The sequence below is a fragment of the Leucopleurus acutus genome, assembly GCF_964270905.1.
Source record: "Leucopleurus acutus genome assembly, chromosome: 2".
NCBI lineage: Eukaryota > Metazoa > Chordata > Mammalia > Artiodactyla > Delphinidae > Leucopleurus > Leucopleurus acutus.
In genome coordinates this window covers 72,422,060-72,440,101 of record NC_139143.1, presented here as the reverse complement: position 1 = coordinate 72,440,101, position 18,042 = coordinate 72,422,060, and the positions used below count along the sequence as shown (strand labels likewise).

General features: G+C 45.9%; 1 protein-coding gene across 1 annotated transcript; it reads left to right on the top strand.

Moving 5' to 3' along the window:
- Positions 1–815: 815 nt before the first annotated feature.
- Positions 816–17,544, top strand: LRRC52 (leucine rich repeat containing 52; the record flags this gene model as incomplete). Its single annotated transcript, XM_082834202.1, has 2 exons — positions 816–1,437; positions 17,219–17,544. 2 exons carry the CDS (start codon positions 816–818, stop codon positions 17,542–17,544), a joined length of 948 nt encoding a protein of 315 aa, XP_082690328.1.
- Positions 17,545–18,042: the final 498 nt, after the last annotated feature.

The following is an 18,042-nucleotide window of genomic DNA, read 5'->3' as shown; positions in this document are numbered from 1 at the left end:
ACAGGGTTGTATGCAAACTGGGAATACAGTCGTAAGAACACCACCTTATTAGGGAATTTCCCTTGCCTCATTTCAAAGGCGCTCCCCCCTCCTCCACCCTTTCCCATCTTCTCCCGACAACACCCCAAAAATGGCGCCTATCCAAACTCAATACCTAAGGAAGAGACCCACGCTGAGAACTGACCTCAGGTCACTTTTCACATCAGTAAAGAAAGGGAGTTGGACTGGAGATTTCCGTGATCCCTCTGTGGCCTGCGGATTAGGGGGTCCAATCTAGTCTAATCCACTGCACCTCCTTGGGGAGCTGAGTCACACGCGCGCACACGGTGAATCCGTGCGCTTCCCCCCACTCCCCCAGGGACAGCCGGCTTACTGAGTTAACACAAAACACCCTCACACCACCCAGAAGAAGAGTCAGGACTCTCCCTCCCTCAGCTGGGCAGTCTCCGGAGGCTGCTGACATCACAAAGGTGTCAACTGGCAACCTCATTGTCATGTGGCTCTCCCCTGGCTCCCCTTCACTTGCGAACGCAGGGAAAGAGTGAGACCTTTTAAAGCCGCCAAGCCGGCAGGCTTCCAGCAGCAGTCTGGGAGTGAGCAATCAGCAGAGCCACCAAGCCGGGCGGCAGGGCATTGGGCCTCGCGTTTCAACTTCTGCTCAGTTCTCCTGTAATGGAAACTCGCTTCGCCCAAAGCCAGTGTTACAGTTCTTTCCAGCGCCCCTCCCCCCGCCCCACCACGCCCCTCGGCAGCCTCCCGATCAGAGGGACAGCGCCCGCTGGCAAGTGGAAGGAGGGTAGTCGCCGCTTCTTACTATGTCCCGTGCTTCAGGCCCTGGGCCCGGGTGGTTACTCTTTTCCTTTGGAATGGGACTGGTATCGGGGTCAAGGTGTCCAAATAATTGTCAGTGTCAAGCCCAAGAAGTGATCTGCACAGGGGTCCAGTTAACTGAATACCCCTCTGACATACCCCTGAACACCCGGAGGCTGTACCTGAATGATAACAGCATCCGCTTTTTGCCAGCGATGAATCTAGGACTCCTCAGTGACCTTGTTTACTTGGACTGTCAGAAGAACCTGATTCAGGAGGTGATGGATTATACCTTCGTCGGGGTCTTCAAACTCATCTACCTCGATCTCAGCTTCAACAATTTAACCTTGATCTCCCCATACAGTTTCTCCATGCTCAGCAATCTGGTGCAGCTGAACATCTCCAGCAACCCTCATCTGTTATCACTCAACAAGTACACCTTTGCCAACACCAGCTCTTTGAGGTACCTGGACCTCAGAAATACCGGCTTGCAGACCTTGGACCCTGCTGCCTTCCATAACCTCATAACACTCCAGACCCTGTATCTGAGTGGAAACCCCTGGAAATGCAACTGCTCTTTCCTGGACTTCACCATCTACTTAATAATGTCCCCTGTGAACCATCCAGGTGAGGACTTGATTGGGTGCGGGGATGAGGATGTGATGGCATAGGAGGAATTGGTTCCAGAAAAAGTGAAGTCAAAAGATGGTCAGTGTGGGAGAGATATCTGGGTAAAGTTGATTGAAAGCGTTCTTATTGCTCTGCAGGATCCATCCCTGGGTTGACTGGAGAGGCAGTAAGGACCAGTAGAAAAAGTTCTAGAATAGCCATCCAAATAGCTGAGTTCTGCTCCCGCACTCAGCCCTTACTACTTGGCCGTCCTTGGGGAGGTCACAATTTCTCTGTGCCTCAGTTTCTTGATCCATAAAGTAGGGACAGTATTACCAAACATACAGAGTTGTCATGTCAACAGGAAATGATATGTGTGGAAATGGTAAAGTACTGAAACTGCAAAGTGACAAAGAAATACAGGGACACTGTATTCCATTGGTAAACTATTTTAATCTGTTTAAGTCAGTGACTGACTTTTTTCAGGATCTAAAAGTAAATTCAGTCATTCATAGCCAGCAGAAAATCCAGTGGTATGATATACAGAAGGGAAAGTTCAACAGAGACAGAGGAGGGGCACGTGAGCGACCTGGACATGAATGAGAGAGAGAGGAGAAGAGAAGGCATTTGATATCTTCTTTGTCTTCAGATGCTAACCTCACAAGGAAGGAGAGCACGGCATGAATGGGTGGAGAATGGACCACCAGTGTCCACTGTGTCAAGCAGGGAGATTCCAATCTCACAGGCAGACTCTCAAGTCTTACCTGGTAGAGTTCCAAGCCAGTTGCTGCCACTCTATCCACTGTCCCCACCCCTCTGCCGTGGTCCCTGGGGCACTCTGGTGCCTCATCCCTTCTTCTTTTCAGTGACTTTACTGTCCCATTCTTATCCTTCAATTCCCCCACTCCACCAATACCACTTTCACCCAGGGAAGTCAGAGCTTAGTAGAAGTGTGAAATAACCCCTCACAGAAAGCCTGGAGGCACTGATGTAATTAAACCCTACCAGAACCAAATCTTCTCTGCCTTCCCTGGGTGTGTGTTTTTGAAAATATTTTCATGCACCAGCTTCACAAAAGTCCTGCTGAAGTTTCCACCCTGAAGTCCTGCCCATGTGGCAATATTCTAGAAAGATTCCTGACCAAAAATGACAGACTTTAAGGCGCACTGGGGGAGAAGGAGATGGGTGGTGAGAACAAGTAAAAATGTGCCCTCCTGGCTTTCCAACGCATGTGTCTTGAACTGTCTTCCAGGCAGGGGCTGGAATCTGATGAGGCAAGCAAGGCTTCCAGGATGCAGAATCGAAGGTGGCACCGAGACTGAGTGTCTCCTTAAATTTTGTGCCCGAGGCACCTGGCCCTGCTGCCAGGTACTTCAACTTGAGTTAGAATAAATCAAAAGGAACAAATTTTGTCAGACCATCTTAACAGTAGTAATCATAAAAGAACACAGGAGCAGTTTCTTGGGGGGCTTGCCTTGCCTTTCTAGTGATCATGCTTTCCACTTTTCTCAATGACTGGTGCTGTGCTGCTTTCTAGAAAGCTCTCTAAAAGAGGGTCAGTATTAATCATTCTCATGCATCAAATGTGATTCCCCAATGGGATTCTCCCTGTCAGTGTTCATGTAACTAGCCTGTGGACCGGCATCATCTTTTCTTGCCACCTCCCCACCGTTCATACACATTTTCCTTGAGCAGAAACCACCAATTTGCCAGGAGGACCCCCTACTTAGCTGAAAAGGGTAAGTAGCTTGGCTTCTTCCCCAGTGCCTAAGCCTATCACTTCACCTCCCACCAAATCTCCTGTAATCAGAATTTTGCTTAAAAAGTTGTATCTTCTCAGAACTTTCAGGCTAACTACTTTGGACTCCTTGACTCAATTCAATCCAGGATTGAAAACCAGGTCTGTTTCACTGCATATTTTCAAAAACGTCAGAGGCGGGTGTCTATCTTGTCAAGCTCATAAGCTCCTTGTGAATGAAGAGTCTGGCTTTTGAGGTAGACAAATCTTTCATCCACTGGACAGTGGGAGCCCCCCACCCTGACACACACACACACACACACACACACACACACACACAACTGCTAATCTGCTCATCTCCCTCTGCTGTTTGGTGGCATAGAGGAACCCTCCCAGTTCACTTCATACAGAAATATGGTCTCATTGCTCCAGTTCACTATTATTATCTCTTAAAAACAGCAGTGAGCCCCAGCTCAGACATAGAATAATTTAGCTTTGTACGGAGCTTTGCAGCTGCTGAAGTTTTTTCACACATGCTGTTTCAGTTTCTTTACTTGAGTATCACACCAACCCTTAAACTTTGTGCTCTAGGACTGTGGAAGAGGCTAGGATGGGTATTTTTAACCCCTATCCTATGGTTGAGAAGATAGACTGATTCACCCAAAGCCACACAGCTACTAAAAGGCAAGAAAATGGTTGGAACCTCCTGATTTCAAATTCAAGTCTTTTCCCATGTGGCAACTCTCTCTTAAATCCTCATATTACGTAACTATGATTGAATAAGTCACTTTAGTTATAAATATAAGTCATGTTTCAAGCATATGCCCACAGCACCTAAATTTCAGCTTTACCTGTCTACACTTGGAACTCACACTAGATCATTTTCATTGGATAATAAGCCCTAGTCATCATAAACTCATTATAATATGCCTGCACTTCCCTTGCAAACTGAGGTTTCACCCCAATCTACCCGAACTCTAAAAGAATGAACCTAACCTCAGTGTTTGCTCTCCTTTGCATGTTATTCAGTCTGGTTCTCCCTTCCCATACACACACACACACACACACACAACCACAAACATACACATGAACACACATGCAAACACATACATACATGCACATATACAAACACAAAGTTGTATCTACACAAACATACCATACATACATATATACATACACACTCACCCACATATTACATATGCATGACACACATACACATATAAATGCACAGATACACGTCAACACCTGAACACACACACAGACACATACACAAAAAGCTGAAAACACTCACACAATAAAATTCATTAGATGCTTCTCTTGCCCTTTAGCCAGACCTCAACATAATGGAAGATGTTTATTTCATGTGACTCTCATATGATGATTCCTGCCTCGGTTATGTGGAAATATCTTTGCTATTTACAAACACTCTAGTTGAACTCTCAACCTTTAGCCCACCTATTATACCACATTTTCTATCAAAACGGTACTCTCTGGCATGTTCTAGAATGGGGTCTACACATCTCTTCCCCATGTGCCCAAATTTCAGGATACAGGAAGAATTTCTATGAAATAAGCTAAATAACCTGGTTGTTTATAAAGGAGAATCCAACTTAAAGATGGGTTTCATTTTAGACCCAGGGAGATACTAAACCTCAGTATTGGGAGATTTTGCCTGCAGTGCAGTATTGAGGTCTGCATGACAGCAGAATTCCAGTATATAGACCCCTTGTAAAGCAAGGCAGTGAAGTAAGGGACTTCCATGCTACCACTCAGCTCAGGCATTCATCCATTTAAATATTTCTTGAGTGCCTATTATGTGCCAAACAAGTGTTCAAAGAGGTAGCTAGCCAGGAACCCTGGGGTTGTGCATTGAGACTCATCTGACTATGGGCCACCTGCACCTTATGTGTCTCACGGTCCAATTAGGCACAGCAGAACTAACCTCACTGGACACAGCAAGACAAAAAGGCAAGCATGTGCCTTTTGGGGTAGAACAAGTACTTCGGACAGCCTCGGCTTCAGGTGGTGAAGGACGGCCACCATACAGGCAGGAGAGCCCAGTATGAAGAGCTCAGGTTCTGGAGTGTAACAGTTGTGGATCATAACCCTAGCCCTGCCACTTTGTATCTGTAGGAGATAGATAATTTACTTAAGCTCTCCACACTTTAATTTCCTCATCTTTCAGACAGGTCTAATAATAGAACCAACCTCTCTAGGGCTGGTGTAAGGATGAAATGAGAACATTTATAAACTGTCATCAACATTAAGCCTGGCACACCATAAACATTCAATAAACAAATGGTTGGCAGATGTAGGAAAGACACAGGATACTAAGAGAGTAGCAAATATCATTCAGGTGGTCCCTGGGACAAGCAGTGGACTTCAGGAAGGCTCAGCCTTATTGGAGGACAGTGTACCCTGTGCAGGAGATATGACCGTACAGATGCATATGGGGATATAAATAGGAGATGGGAAGGTAGGCAGCAGGTCCCAGGATTCTAATCCCTGAGAAAATGGGACAGAGGGAATCCTGGATTTGAATATTGGTTGAGTTATGAATACAGGAGTTCAGACCCTGGGAAATAAAACCAGAGGCTGAAATCAAGGCTTGGTCTCAGCCCAGGCCATGAGACTCAGGGCTGGGCCAGCAGCAGCAAGGTGGCTCTTCCTGAGTCACCTGAGTCTGGAACTGAAGTTCTATCTTAAACACAAACCCCACTTCCAGAAACAGGTGTGAACGTGCAGACATCTTTCAAGGGATGAGGGCAAGGAGGTCAGTTCAACTATGGGGCAGACATGGCCTTAGGAGAAGGAAGTCACCTACATGGTGTAATTTTGTGATCTGAAGAGTAATGAGCAGTATTTTTGCCCCAGTCTCTCCCCATCCACTGCCTACCATTGGGCTAAAATTAGCCATTAGAGATTCATCCTTCTGGGTCCCTAAAAGTGCCCCAATCTTGAAAAGGATTGTGAACAAATATGTGAGTTCCAGGGCAGAATAATACCGGTGCCCCTAAGCTTTTAGCAACTTTCATATCAGAGGGAAGAGTGAGTTCTTGGGAAATGCAATTAGCTAAGATTAATTCTGCAGCAGTGGGGGAACCTTGAAGGAAGCCAAGATCCAGGAAAGAAATGGAGAGGTGTTAAAACAAAAGACATGAGGGCAATAATATGTCCTTCCCCTATGTCACACCTTGGCTAAGTTCACCCCCCACAGAGGGGCTATAGAGGAGGCTGAATGTTTTATTCACCTTATTTCATCACAAGGCTACAGCAGATAGGAACATCAAAACTTTCCCATATTGACAAGAGATTTGGTGCTATCATCAAAAGTCTTCCTCAAAGGAAACCCTCCAATGATATACTCACCAGATGCACTGAAAACTGTCCAGTCCTCAAAGAGTTCACGTATTCACTTTCCAAACACAAAAATCATAGCAGAAATGGAGGTGAGTTGAAATGTGCTGGTTGCCTGGATGCTCTGATCAATACAGAGTTAAAACAGGTCCACAGATTCCATTTCCTTTTTGGCTCAGGTCAGAAAATAGGAGAACTAATTCCTGGCTGGAACTGTAATTTTCCAGTCATTAATGCTGTTTGAAGGTGAGAGTAGAAATTGAGCTCTTCCCAGGAGAGAGCTCCCCAGCAGGACGGGGTTGAATGCCTCTGAAGATGCTCTCAAAAACTCATGTAGCTCTAAGCTCCTGGACAGAAAAAGCCTGGCTTCCTACATGCCCTCCACCCTCAAAGTCTGGTCCAGCACTGCCCAACAAAAGCTTCTGCAGCAGTAGAAATGGTCTAAACCTGTGCTGTCCAATACACTACCCACTAGCCACATGTGGCTGTTGAGCTCTTGAAATTAGGCTAGTAGAACTGAGGAACTGAATTTTTCATTTTACATCATTTCAATTCATTTAAATAGCCACATGTATGGCTAGTGGCCACCATATTGGTGGGCGAAGCCTTTAATATAGGAAGATATAGGAAGCTTAAGCTGGAACTTTAGAATCTAGCCACGTCCCAGGTAAGTGGCTATAGAGCCCAGCCCAGCGTGGAGATCTTCTGACACCCAAGTTCAATGCTTTCTCCCATGCCGTGGTATTTCCTTACAATCAGGCACATCACAGTCTATTCAACTCTGAAACATTTATTATATGTTTATTACATGCCCAACATTGTATTTATGTTGCTGGGGTGCTTTGTCACAGGGAAAGAAGTCATAATTCCTGTCCTTAATAAGGCAAATCTAGGGGGATACAAGAGAGAGAAAATGCAGTTGAAAGCCAGGAAGCCTGATCCCAGTCATGCCTGTGTGTGATTTGGGGTGAGTCATTTTCCCCTCTGAGTCTCATTTTTCTCTGAAATAAGGGAATAGGATTAGATACTCTATAAATCCCTTCTCGTTGGCAGCCTACAAACCTAAATAGAAAGATAAGATGCACTTAGATGAAGGAAAAGGAGAGCAGTGGTCAGCAGACAGGGTCCCAGATGAGCAAAGTGCACAACGAGTCCGTGTCGAGGTGCAGGTGTTCCTAGAGATGAGGGCAGTGGTCACACAATTAGGAAGTGCAACCTCTAACTCCTTCACTCTCCCACTTCCTGTCTTAAGCAATGGCCTTGAACAATGTCTGGCCTTGAAAAATGCCTCCACCCCCCAGGCACTCAGTGCCCTGGACTTTCCTCCCAGACCTGGTCTGCTCCACCAGTGGTTCTCAAACTGTAATGAGCACAAGAGCCCGGGCTCCATGTCTAGAGGTGATGACTCCGTGAGATGTTGGGGCAGGTGCTCCTTAGGCCACATTTTGAGAAACCCTAGGACAATGGTCTGGGTTCTAGCTCTATGGTGGCCGCTCCATCTGGTGAATAAATTGATTTACACTAAGATGTTAGTAGCTAATAATGTTTTGATATGTCTCCCTCAAGGAGCATTTGCAATGTGACAGGGAACAACCAGAAACAGTGAGAATTCAGAAAATCACAGGCTACTAACGTAGATGTGGAGGTAGTCTCAGGACAGAGGTTCCGTCTGTGTCAACCCTTAAATTATAGTCCTTAGGCAGTCCTGCTTAGTCCGATGGTGGGGCCCACAAGTCAAAAAGAGGAGTCTGCACAGGAGTGCTGCCAATGCAGGGGGACAAAGCCACTCAGGGACATCTGCAGGGAGCAGGTGGGTTGGGTCATGTGCTGTTTCCAGTCCAAGTCATTTTGAGGGCATTTTGAACAGGAACATCTCAGTCTCATTCTGAGGCTATTTCATCCTGTATTCAAAGCTGCTCTCATAGGATAATGGCCCCATTTGAATCCACCAAGTACAAAATCATCTACAGCTGCGCCAAAACTTAGATTTCCAGAATGAATTCAGGTCCTCACACCCTTCCACTATTAATGCTAGCCCATCTCCTCCACCAGGGAAATTGCAATAAAGACCAGACACCAAAAGAGGGAACAGCTGGGCAGCAGTCATTGCCGAGGCTGTCAACTGCTCCGCTAGCGCATCTCTCCCACCTCATCACGAACACCCTGGCCTTGTGGCTCCCTCCTGTTGAGAGCCAGAGGAGCAGCCTCATGAGGACAACAAGGGGGCTGAGAGGGGTGCGACTGGGTCAGTGATCCCTAAGTCATCCAGAAAATTCGAGAAGGGATGGGGATGGCAAGCATGTGCGGTTTGGGAAGGACCTCTAACTCAGCCCTGTTGGAATCCCTGAGGGTGGGTGATCTAAAGTTCCCTCGAGCTCAGAAATGCCAGACCTCTATGCATGGCCCCTCTGATCGCCCAGCACCACTCAGGCCCCTGGAAGGAGGCAGTGCAAGGCCAGCCAAAGCAGCCAACCTCAGTTTCTTCATCTCTAGAGATGAAGAATTCCCCAAACTGTAAGGAATCCAGCAAAGCATGGATGCAGCTAGAAAGAGAAACAGGGGTCTGGCCATCTAGGGCCTTTGTTTATGGTCTTTCTAGGGAACATGCAATGTATCCTGAGAAGTTTTGGCAGGCAGTCAAGATGGATACAGGGCTAGGAGGCTCGTATGGGCATTCAGACAAGAGAGGATGGCAACAGTGTGGATGAAGAGGTACAGACAGGTCAGAAGGAACTGTTTAGAAGGTAGAAGCAACAGGACTTGGGACTGAACTAGACCCTCCCAGAGTTCTCTGTACTCCCTTTGTGACTCTTAGCACAATTAACAGATTTGTATTAATTTAACATTTGTTTTCCCTGATAGACAGGAAGGTCTGTAAGAGCAAAGAGCAGGTCTGAATCTTCAGAAAGATTCAGACACAGAGAAAATGCTCAAGAAATATTTGAGTGAATAAAAAATCCATGAGACATGGAAAATAAAGGAAAAGAAAAAAATCAAGTATTGGCTTGGACAGCTATGGGACTCCACTGTGAGGATGGGTAGTGAGGGGATTAGGAGAGAAGCCAAGTCCCATCATGAACGTGTTGAGTGGGAGGTCTTTGTGAGCCAGGAGGCATTTGGATATTCTGACCTGAAATTCATAATAGAGAATAAAATATATGTTTGGAAATCATCAGCTCACTGGTGATCATCAAAACCAAACAAAGGATGAGATCAGCCAGGGAAAGGGTTTAGAATGAGAGGGTAACAGGGCAAGGAGAGAAGCTTTGGGGGAATGCCAACATATTGAAGCATCAAGTAAGAAGAGCAGAGAACTTAATAAAGTGAAGGGACCAGCAATGGAAATATGGTGCAGGGTGGTGTGGTCTTTCTAGACAGAGGGAAGAACAAGTGCAAAGGCCCTGGTGTGCAATGAGCTCGATGTAGCAGAAGGTGGGTATGGCTGAAGTGGAGTGAAGCCAAGGTAAGAAGTGAGGTAAAAAATCAGAGGCCAGATCTTATAGGACCAACAGGCCATGGAGAGGCTTTTGACTTTATTCTAAACGTGACAGGAAGTCATGAAAGGGTTTTGAGCGAGAAGTGACACGATCTATGGTTTACAGCTGGTTCCCACTGCTAGATGGAGAGAGACTGTGGAAAGTGGGGACACAAGTTAAGAGACTGTCACAGTTCAGGCAAAGGGAAGACTGTGGCTTGGCCCAGGGTAATGGTCCAGAAGATAAGAAGAGGTAAGAATTGGGATATATTTTGAAGGTAGGACTAACAGGATTGTCTCATGGCTTAAATTATGGGATGTGAGAGAGGAAACAGGAAGGGCTCCCAAGTTTCTGCCTGGGTGACTGGTGAACGGTGCTGTCTTCCACCACTGAACTTTTCTAAATTGCCTATTATCCATGAGGATAATAACTGTCCACTATCTGGATTTTTCTGAGAAGATGAGTTATTATTCAGCAGGTCCAGCTCTAGGCCAAACTGAGAGCAAACTAGGGTTTTCTATTAGCTTCCAGGAAGTGCTTGGTACCATCCCCCAGGCCTGTCATGTAGCTGGCTCCCCTCCTCCATCAAGAAAGGCAGTAGCAGGGGTTCCCCAGGGAAGGGATTAAGTCATTGGCTTCTTTTTCAGAGGACTTTACACTTTAAGCCTTCTTTTATCAGTGGAATGAATGGTTCTATCTCCTGCTGACAGAATTTTGGGCACTGACAAGCACATGAGAAGTATTATGAGGAAAAGGGGTCTTTCTACCTCTAAATCTTGCCCATATACAACCACTTATACAAAAAAAACCAGTCCTGTAGCCTAAAGCACCCTTAAAGCACAGGAATAATCAGGTTGAACTTGCTGGATTTCAAGGTTGTTCCTGTAATGTTCCAAGAGTCTATGAATCAGGTTTAACCTTTACCAAAATATGAACTCTTTATCCAAGGGAAAAAATTGTATCAGATAAGAACTGTACTGCCCAAGTCGTCCAAAGCCAAGGATGTTTCAGACCGAGAGTCGGCACACACTTTCTATGAAAGGGCAAATAATAAATATTTTAAGCTTTGTGGGTCTTTGTTGCCACCATTCACTCTGTCATTTGTAACATGAAAGCAGCCATAGAATATACATGAATGAATGGGCATGGCTGTGTTCCAATAAAACTTTATTTACAAAAACAGGCTGCAGGATGGATTTGGCCCACAGGTTGTAATTTGCTGAAGCCTGGCTCATGCCATCAAGGGAAGACAGCTGAGTGATGAGGAAAAGAAGCTCTAGGGTGGCAAAGGTAGGAGCCAATGGAGGACTAGAAATGCTCAGAGGACCATGCATGAGGGTCTAAGAAGGGAGCCTTGCTGGCCAGTTGGCTTTGGTGGTGCTGGGCTGCTCTACGGTCCAGTCTAGGTTTCCCTCTAGGGAGTCTACTCCTCTGGGCCACCCATAGTACAGCAGAATATGATAGTGATCCCCTCAAGTTCTATCAGAAACCAGTCCTAAACAGCAAGGCCAAAAATATGAGTTTAAGAACTGCTGTATGAGATTAAACCGATAATCCAGCCATTCTCTATGCATTCAATAGACATTTATCAAACCTCTGTTGTGTACCAGGCACTAGGGGTACAAAGGTGAAAAAATAGGGTCTCTGCTCTCAAACAGTAATTGGGGAATAATAATAACTACCTTTTGCCATCATGCTGGCAGCCCTTGCATCCTCAGCCCCTTCCCCATCTGCACTTACCCTCATTTCCTTCTCTGCAGTCTCAGAGGACACTTCAAGGCTTACCCCTCCATTTGAACAGAACAGTCATCTGTTCCTGCCTCCTCCAGGACTTCACACCCCTTAGCTCACTGAATCCTTCCCCAGACTCTCATGAGGTAAGCAGGGATTGGTATTAGCCTAGTGTAGAGTAGTCTAAGATGGCAAGAGGTTAGTTAGCTGACCCACCTATAGTCTTCTATCTCCCCAGGTTCCCTTTCCTCCAGCCGAGCATTATGTCAATGACATTGACCCCAAGGGGCATTAATAACAAACAATATTTAATTCACTCAACAAACATACTTTGAGCTCTAGTATGTGTTAAGCACTGTTCTAGATGTTGAGGACACAACAGTGAAAACAAATCCATGTCTTCATGGAGTTCATAATCTAGTGGGCAGAAGCAGACAAATGAATAGGTAGTTGACAAATACATAATTTAGCTGGAGAAAAGAATACTGAACATCTAATGATGTTCAGGCAAGCTAGGGCCTAAGGAGGAGAAATAAGGGAATTAGGCCTTTCTCTAGGTTCCAGGTGGAAGTTTCATGACAAAGTGCTTAAGCTGATGGAAACTGGTATTTGCTCTCCAAGTTGCAGTGTAATTGAGAGAGAAGTCTCCAGATTCTATCCTCTCACTTTACGTGGCCACCACATGGAGGCTGGCCTCCTCCACTCAGCCCAGACAGGTCCTAAGCAAGACTGCCCAGGGAGCTCAGAGCAGCCTGCTCCTCTGGAGAGCTAAGCAGACCCCAGAACTGTGGTCACTTCTGCAGACCAAGAAAAGGAGCAATTCCTCTTAAAACCACCAGGTTCAAGCTGGCTTTCTGAAGGAAGGCTTTCTGGGTTCCTGCATTAACAGGTGTGGTTCTGGGCCCCAGAAACTCTGGCTGCTCCATGCATTCGATTTTGGCAGACAGGTTTTCCACCTGTGAGCAACGTGCCACACGTGGAACTAAATAAGGGGGTAGTTTATGTTTCCTTAGGAACTATTTGCAGGAAGAATTTAAACATTAATGATACTGTAATTGTACCTGGGCGCTTTAACTGGGGCAAATGTCCTGCACCCATGAAGTAGAGCTGAGGAAGTGATAAGATGGGGCTTAGTCACATGTTTGTAATGTGAATGAAAGCCCTGGGATTGTGCAGCGCACAGAACACACAGCCTTTTCTCAGAGGCAAGGAGATCAAGAAAGGCAGAGACAGAATAATTGATGAACAATTTATTCATTCTGTAGCCTGGGAATAGTTAAAACTACTTAGTGGGGTGCTCAGGAGTAGAATTTAATTTTGTGAAGCACCTTATATGGTGTCTAGCACATATCAGACACTCCAGGATGAGTAGATAGGTCTATAAACTCTAAAGTCATCATACTAGACTAGGAAAAGAATGCATGACTAACAAGCTAAAGAAGAGGAAATGAAATAATAAAATAGAAGGAACATAGTCAAGGGGTAGGGTCATTTAAAAAGTAGGACAAATGGAAAACAAATAGTTAATCCAAATATATCAGTCTAACATTAAACATTAATGGGCTGATTAAAATACAAAGTTTGCTAGATTGATGAAAAACAAAACCAAACTACATCCTGCTTACTAAATATGCCTTAAGTATAGAAACATAGAAAGATCAAAAGTAAAAGGATGGGAAAAGCTACACAATGCAAACACTAACCAAAAGAAATTTGGTACAGCCATACTTATGTCATCAAACAGAGTACACTCTAAGGTACGAAGCATTACTACAGATAATAAGTGATATTGATCAATGAGAAAAGGATAAATCTACCAAGAAGAGGTAACTTTATATGCATCTAATAGCATAGCTTCAAAATATGTAAAGCAAAACTTGACAGAATTATACAGAGAAGTAGACAACTGCATAATCATAACTGGTGGCTTTAACATACTTCCCCTGTAACTAATAGACAACTAACAATCTAATAGTAACGGAGACAATAGTTTTGAAAAGTCAATAAAGTCAATAAAAAGTCAAAGAATATAAAAAGTCGATAAAGATATAAATAAGATAAATAAAGATACAGAAGATCTGTATAAAACCACACCCTAATCAACATACAATGTACTCAACAAAGACAGAATACATTTTTTTCAGTGCACATGCAAAAACTACTAAAATCAACTTTATGTCCAGCCATAAAGCAAATTCTCGATAAATCTCAAAGGGTTGAAATCATAAAGAGTATGTCTCTGACCACAGTAGAACTGAACTAGAACTCAATAATAAAAACATTACTAGAAAATCCCCAAATACTTAAAAATTAAGTAATTCATTCAGTGAATGATAGCTCTTATTATCAAGAGCAGTAATGATCAAACAAGGATTATGTCATCAAGAGCTAAAAATGTCTCTAGTAGGAGAGAAAAGATGTACCCCTTTTCTAGCAAATAACCACCAAGCAACACAGAATGTGATAGGTGCGGTAAGAATGATACTAGGAAATGCTATAGATGAGTTCGAAGTGGGAACAATCACATGACTGCCCTCTGACGTGGTTTGGGAAGGGTTACTGGGGGTAGATGCATGTACACTAGACCTTGAGGGATAGGAAGGACTTGATCACGCAAAAGTTAGAGGAAGAGATATTTGATGCAAAAAGAGGAGTGTAACAAAGCTAGCTGCAAATAAGGGGGATATGTAATCAAGGAATAAAGACAGTTTAATTTGAAAAGGGTGGGGTACTGGGAGCACTCAGAATTAAGGTGGGGAAGGTAGGAGGGGGCAGATCCTGAGGGCTCTGAACACCAGGCCAGTTGATCTGGATGTTATTCTGAGCCCCAGAGGGGAGTCAGAGGAGGGTTTTGATCCAGAGTGTGCCTGGCAAGAGCCTAGCTTGCAGAAGGGGAAATCTGGCAGGAGTGTGTGAAATGGTCCAGAGCTGGGAAACTGGGAATGGGTGGAGACAGACCTGCTAAGAGTTGAGAGCTCACACCTTGGCGGTGACAGGCAATGAGGGGGGGAGAGTGAATGCAGCAGGAGAAAAACCCTCCCCACAGATCCACCCACATCCCTCACTTAAAAGCAGCCTAACGCTGCATTAAAATCACTGCCTAATTGCTCCTTTCAAGGTAATGCTCCAAAATGGAGAAATATGCGTTTAATGTTTAGTCTCATCTCTGCCACCCAAGCCCCGATTTAAAAGCCTAATCTTTTTAAAAATAGAATGAGGTAAACTGCCGTAGGCACACTCCAGACCCTCAGGATCCCACGTTCTCCTTTCTCAAATACATCTTTCTTTGTATATTCCCATGTGGTGTCTCTGGCAGCTTGGGCAGGTGACTTAAGCCCTCTCTTGCTAGAATTCCTGAAGATGGCAGGGGCCTGCCTTACTCCTCACTAGCCCCACTCTTGGGCCTCCTGGCCAAAGCCCCAGAGGTCCTGGAAGCAGGCTGACTAGAGACAGGTCTTGAGGTGTAATTGTGTTCCTGTCCCTTTACAGCACGCTGAGATGGAGGCCCAAGGCCCCTTTCCCTCTCCCACGGGCCAGGGTTGCCCTGAGGGCCACTGTCTCACACTCATTCTAGAGAGGGGCTTCTTCCTCTCCTTTCCCCTGTAATCTTTGTAACCAGTGGATGTAGCAGCCCCCATGCTGGCTTCCTCCTCGTATGTCTACAGCCTCCTCCATCAGGGAGTCCTCACAGCACCACAGACTTCAGGCCATCTTCCTGAAAGTAACAAATGACTTCACTATAGGTGCACTGACCCAGAACCAGGGTGCAGGGAATAGTGTCCAGCTTGGAGAGGACTTAGCACTCAGCCTGGACAGCTGTCTCCAGCCACCCAAAGCCAGCTGCCTCCTACCCAGTCAGCTCACTTCTGTATTCCTTTCCCTAATTCTCCTGCTTCTAGCTCCAGTCCAGACCTGATTTCCCTCACGTCCTTGGTCACCAAGGATATCAGTGTCTTCACACAGTCTGGAGTTTCTACCCTGATCTAGGTGAAGCTTCCCCCCACACTTGCCTCCCTCTGTATCTCCCACTTCTGCCAAAAAAGCTCAGATAGCTCAGTCTGGGTTTTCTCTGTCTCCTGTCCCCTGACTGGAACCTGCAGGTTATCCAAAATCTTCAAGTTAGGAAACCTTCCTGAGTCTCAGTTTCCTTATGTGTAAAACAAGGATGATCGTGTGTGTCAACGTTGCTGTAAGAATTAAACGAGATAGCATTTGTATATCACTTAGCATGTAGACAGAACTTGGTAAATATCAGCTGCTATTATGATTTGGATCATAGTTTTCTCAAACCCTGGTCTCAACCCTGAATGTGAGCTCATTTATCTAATGCTCATTTATATTCACCTGGACACCGCTCACAGGCACCTCAGCATCAACACGGCGGAGTATATGGAGCTAGAAAAACGCAGGGCTGATGACAGGGCTCTGAGTCATCTGTGCATCTATTGTGCACAGTGTATTGTGTGCACTATTGTGTACAAAGCTTGCCTCCTCACCTGCGGCAGTTAAATCCTCCTAACTACCCTGAGAATAGGTATCATTCTTTGTAAGATAAGGCAATGGTATTCAGAGACAGAGTCAGACATCCTGCTGAAGTGTACCAAATTAGTAAGTAACAGTGTGTTTGAACCCTAGTCTGTCTGTCTCCAGAGCCCACTTTGCCTTCTGTTATATACTGAAGTCCGCAGTGCTTGGTGTGGAAAGGTGCTGAGAGAAGGAGCCAGGCAGCTGAGTCAGTGGCTAAAATGGACTGAAGGCTCATGTAGATCATATGATCATCTAGTGATACCAACATCACCACTGAGAAACAGAGCTGCTTCCGGTATTGGCTGTCTCTTTTCCCTGAGCTCCCCCTTTGTTTCTCCAGGTTGGGGGCAGGTGGAGCTGAGGGTGAGGCATAGAGAGCACACAGTAGGCATTTTCAGAGAATTTTGTCCCTCCTAAGTGGCGTGCGATGACATTGGGTGGCCTTAGTGATCCCTGGCTGGGCTCAGGAACAGGACAAGGGGAAAGGGCAAAGCAGAGGGGGAAGGAGGGGGTCAATAAGAGGAAGGGGAGACAGAGATGACGAGCACTGGTGGAGTTCTGTGGAGTGTCAACACTCCATGGCAATCTTGCTTAAGTTTCCAACCTCCCAGCTCCTGCTGTGGTCTCTCGTTCCTTGAGGAGCTTTAGAAAGCAAAGCCCATTTTCAGGAGGTGAATCTGAACACAGCTAAGCCTCGGGCAAAAAGCAGTCCAGGAGCAATCTCAAACCTTAATATGCCCCAGAGATCACCTGGGGATCTTGTTAAGATTCAGATTCTGATTCAGGAGGCCTTGGGGTGGTGCCTGAGATCCTGCATTTCTAACGGGGTCCCTGTGATGCCGATATCGCTGGCCCGCAGACCACACTTTGAGTAGCGAGAGTCCAGACAGCCTCTCCAAGTCCCTGCTGGCCTCAGCACCCTGGGAGTTCTGCTGTTTCAGCACTCTGCCTGCTGTGTGTTTCCTCTTAGATGAACAAAATGCCACGTGCCTGGAGCCCACAGAACTGGCAGGGTGGCCCATCACGAAGGTGGGGAACCCGCTCCGGTACATGTGCGTCACGCACCTGGACCACCAAGACTACATCTTCCTGCTGCTCATCGGCTTCTGCATCTTCTCCGCGGGCACCGTGGCCGCCTGGCTGACGGGCGTGTGTGCCGTGCTCTACCAGAATGCCCGCCGCAGATCGAGCGAGGATGAGGCAGAGGACGAGCTCGGGCAGAGGGTAGAAGCCAGCAGGAGGATTTTTCAAAGCAGGGTGGAGTCTGGTCAGGACGGGTTTCCTCAGCTGATTTAGTTGCCAGGCGCTGCTGTCTGATGGACCTTTCCCCGGCTCCCTGCTTTCTGTCTTGCCCTCCCCTTCCCACTCCTCAAAGCTGTCTTAAAGGTTGAAGCCTACTAGTAAAATAAATAAAACATTTGGTGGCCATTTCACAAGTTGGTCCTTTCCTGTTCAACCAACCCAGGGATAATTCCTTGATCTCAGAAGGATGGCATAGAACAAAGTCTAGAGAAGCTGTTGGAGGCACCTAAATGCTGAGGAAGGCCACCCCGAAAGCGGGCCAACTTGTGTTTGATGAGCACCTACTATGCTATGCCCCTAAACTAAGTGCTGGAGGGAGGGATGTGACAAATACAAGATTTGAGATCCGTCCTCAAAGAGCAACAATTTAGGGCAGGGTTGTGGGGGGAGGGCAGTCAAGATTAAAGTGATTCAAATGTAGAAAAATACAAGGCAAAATGACAAGGACTAACATGAATGGAATATGTCTATGGGCTATCTTCACACTTCACC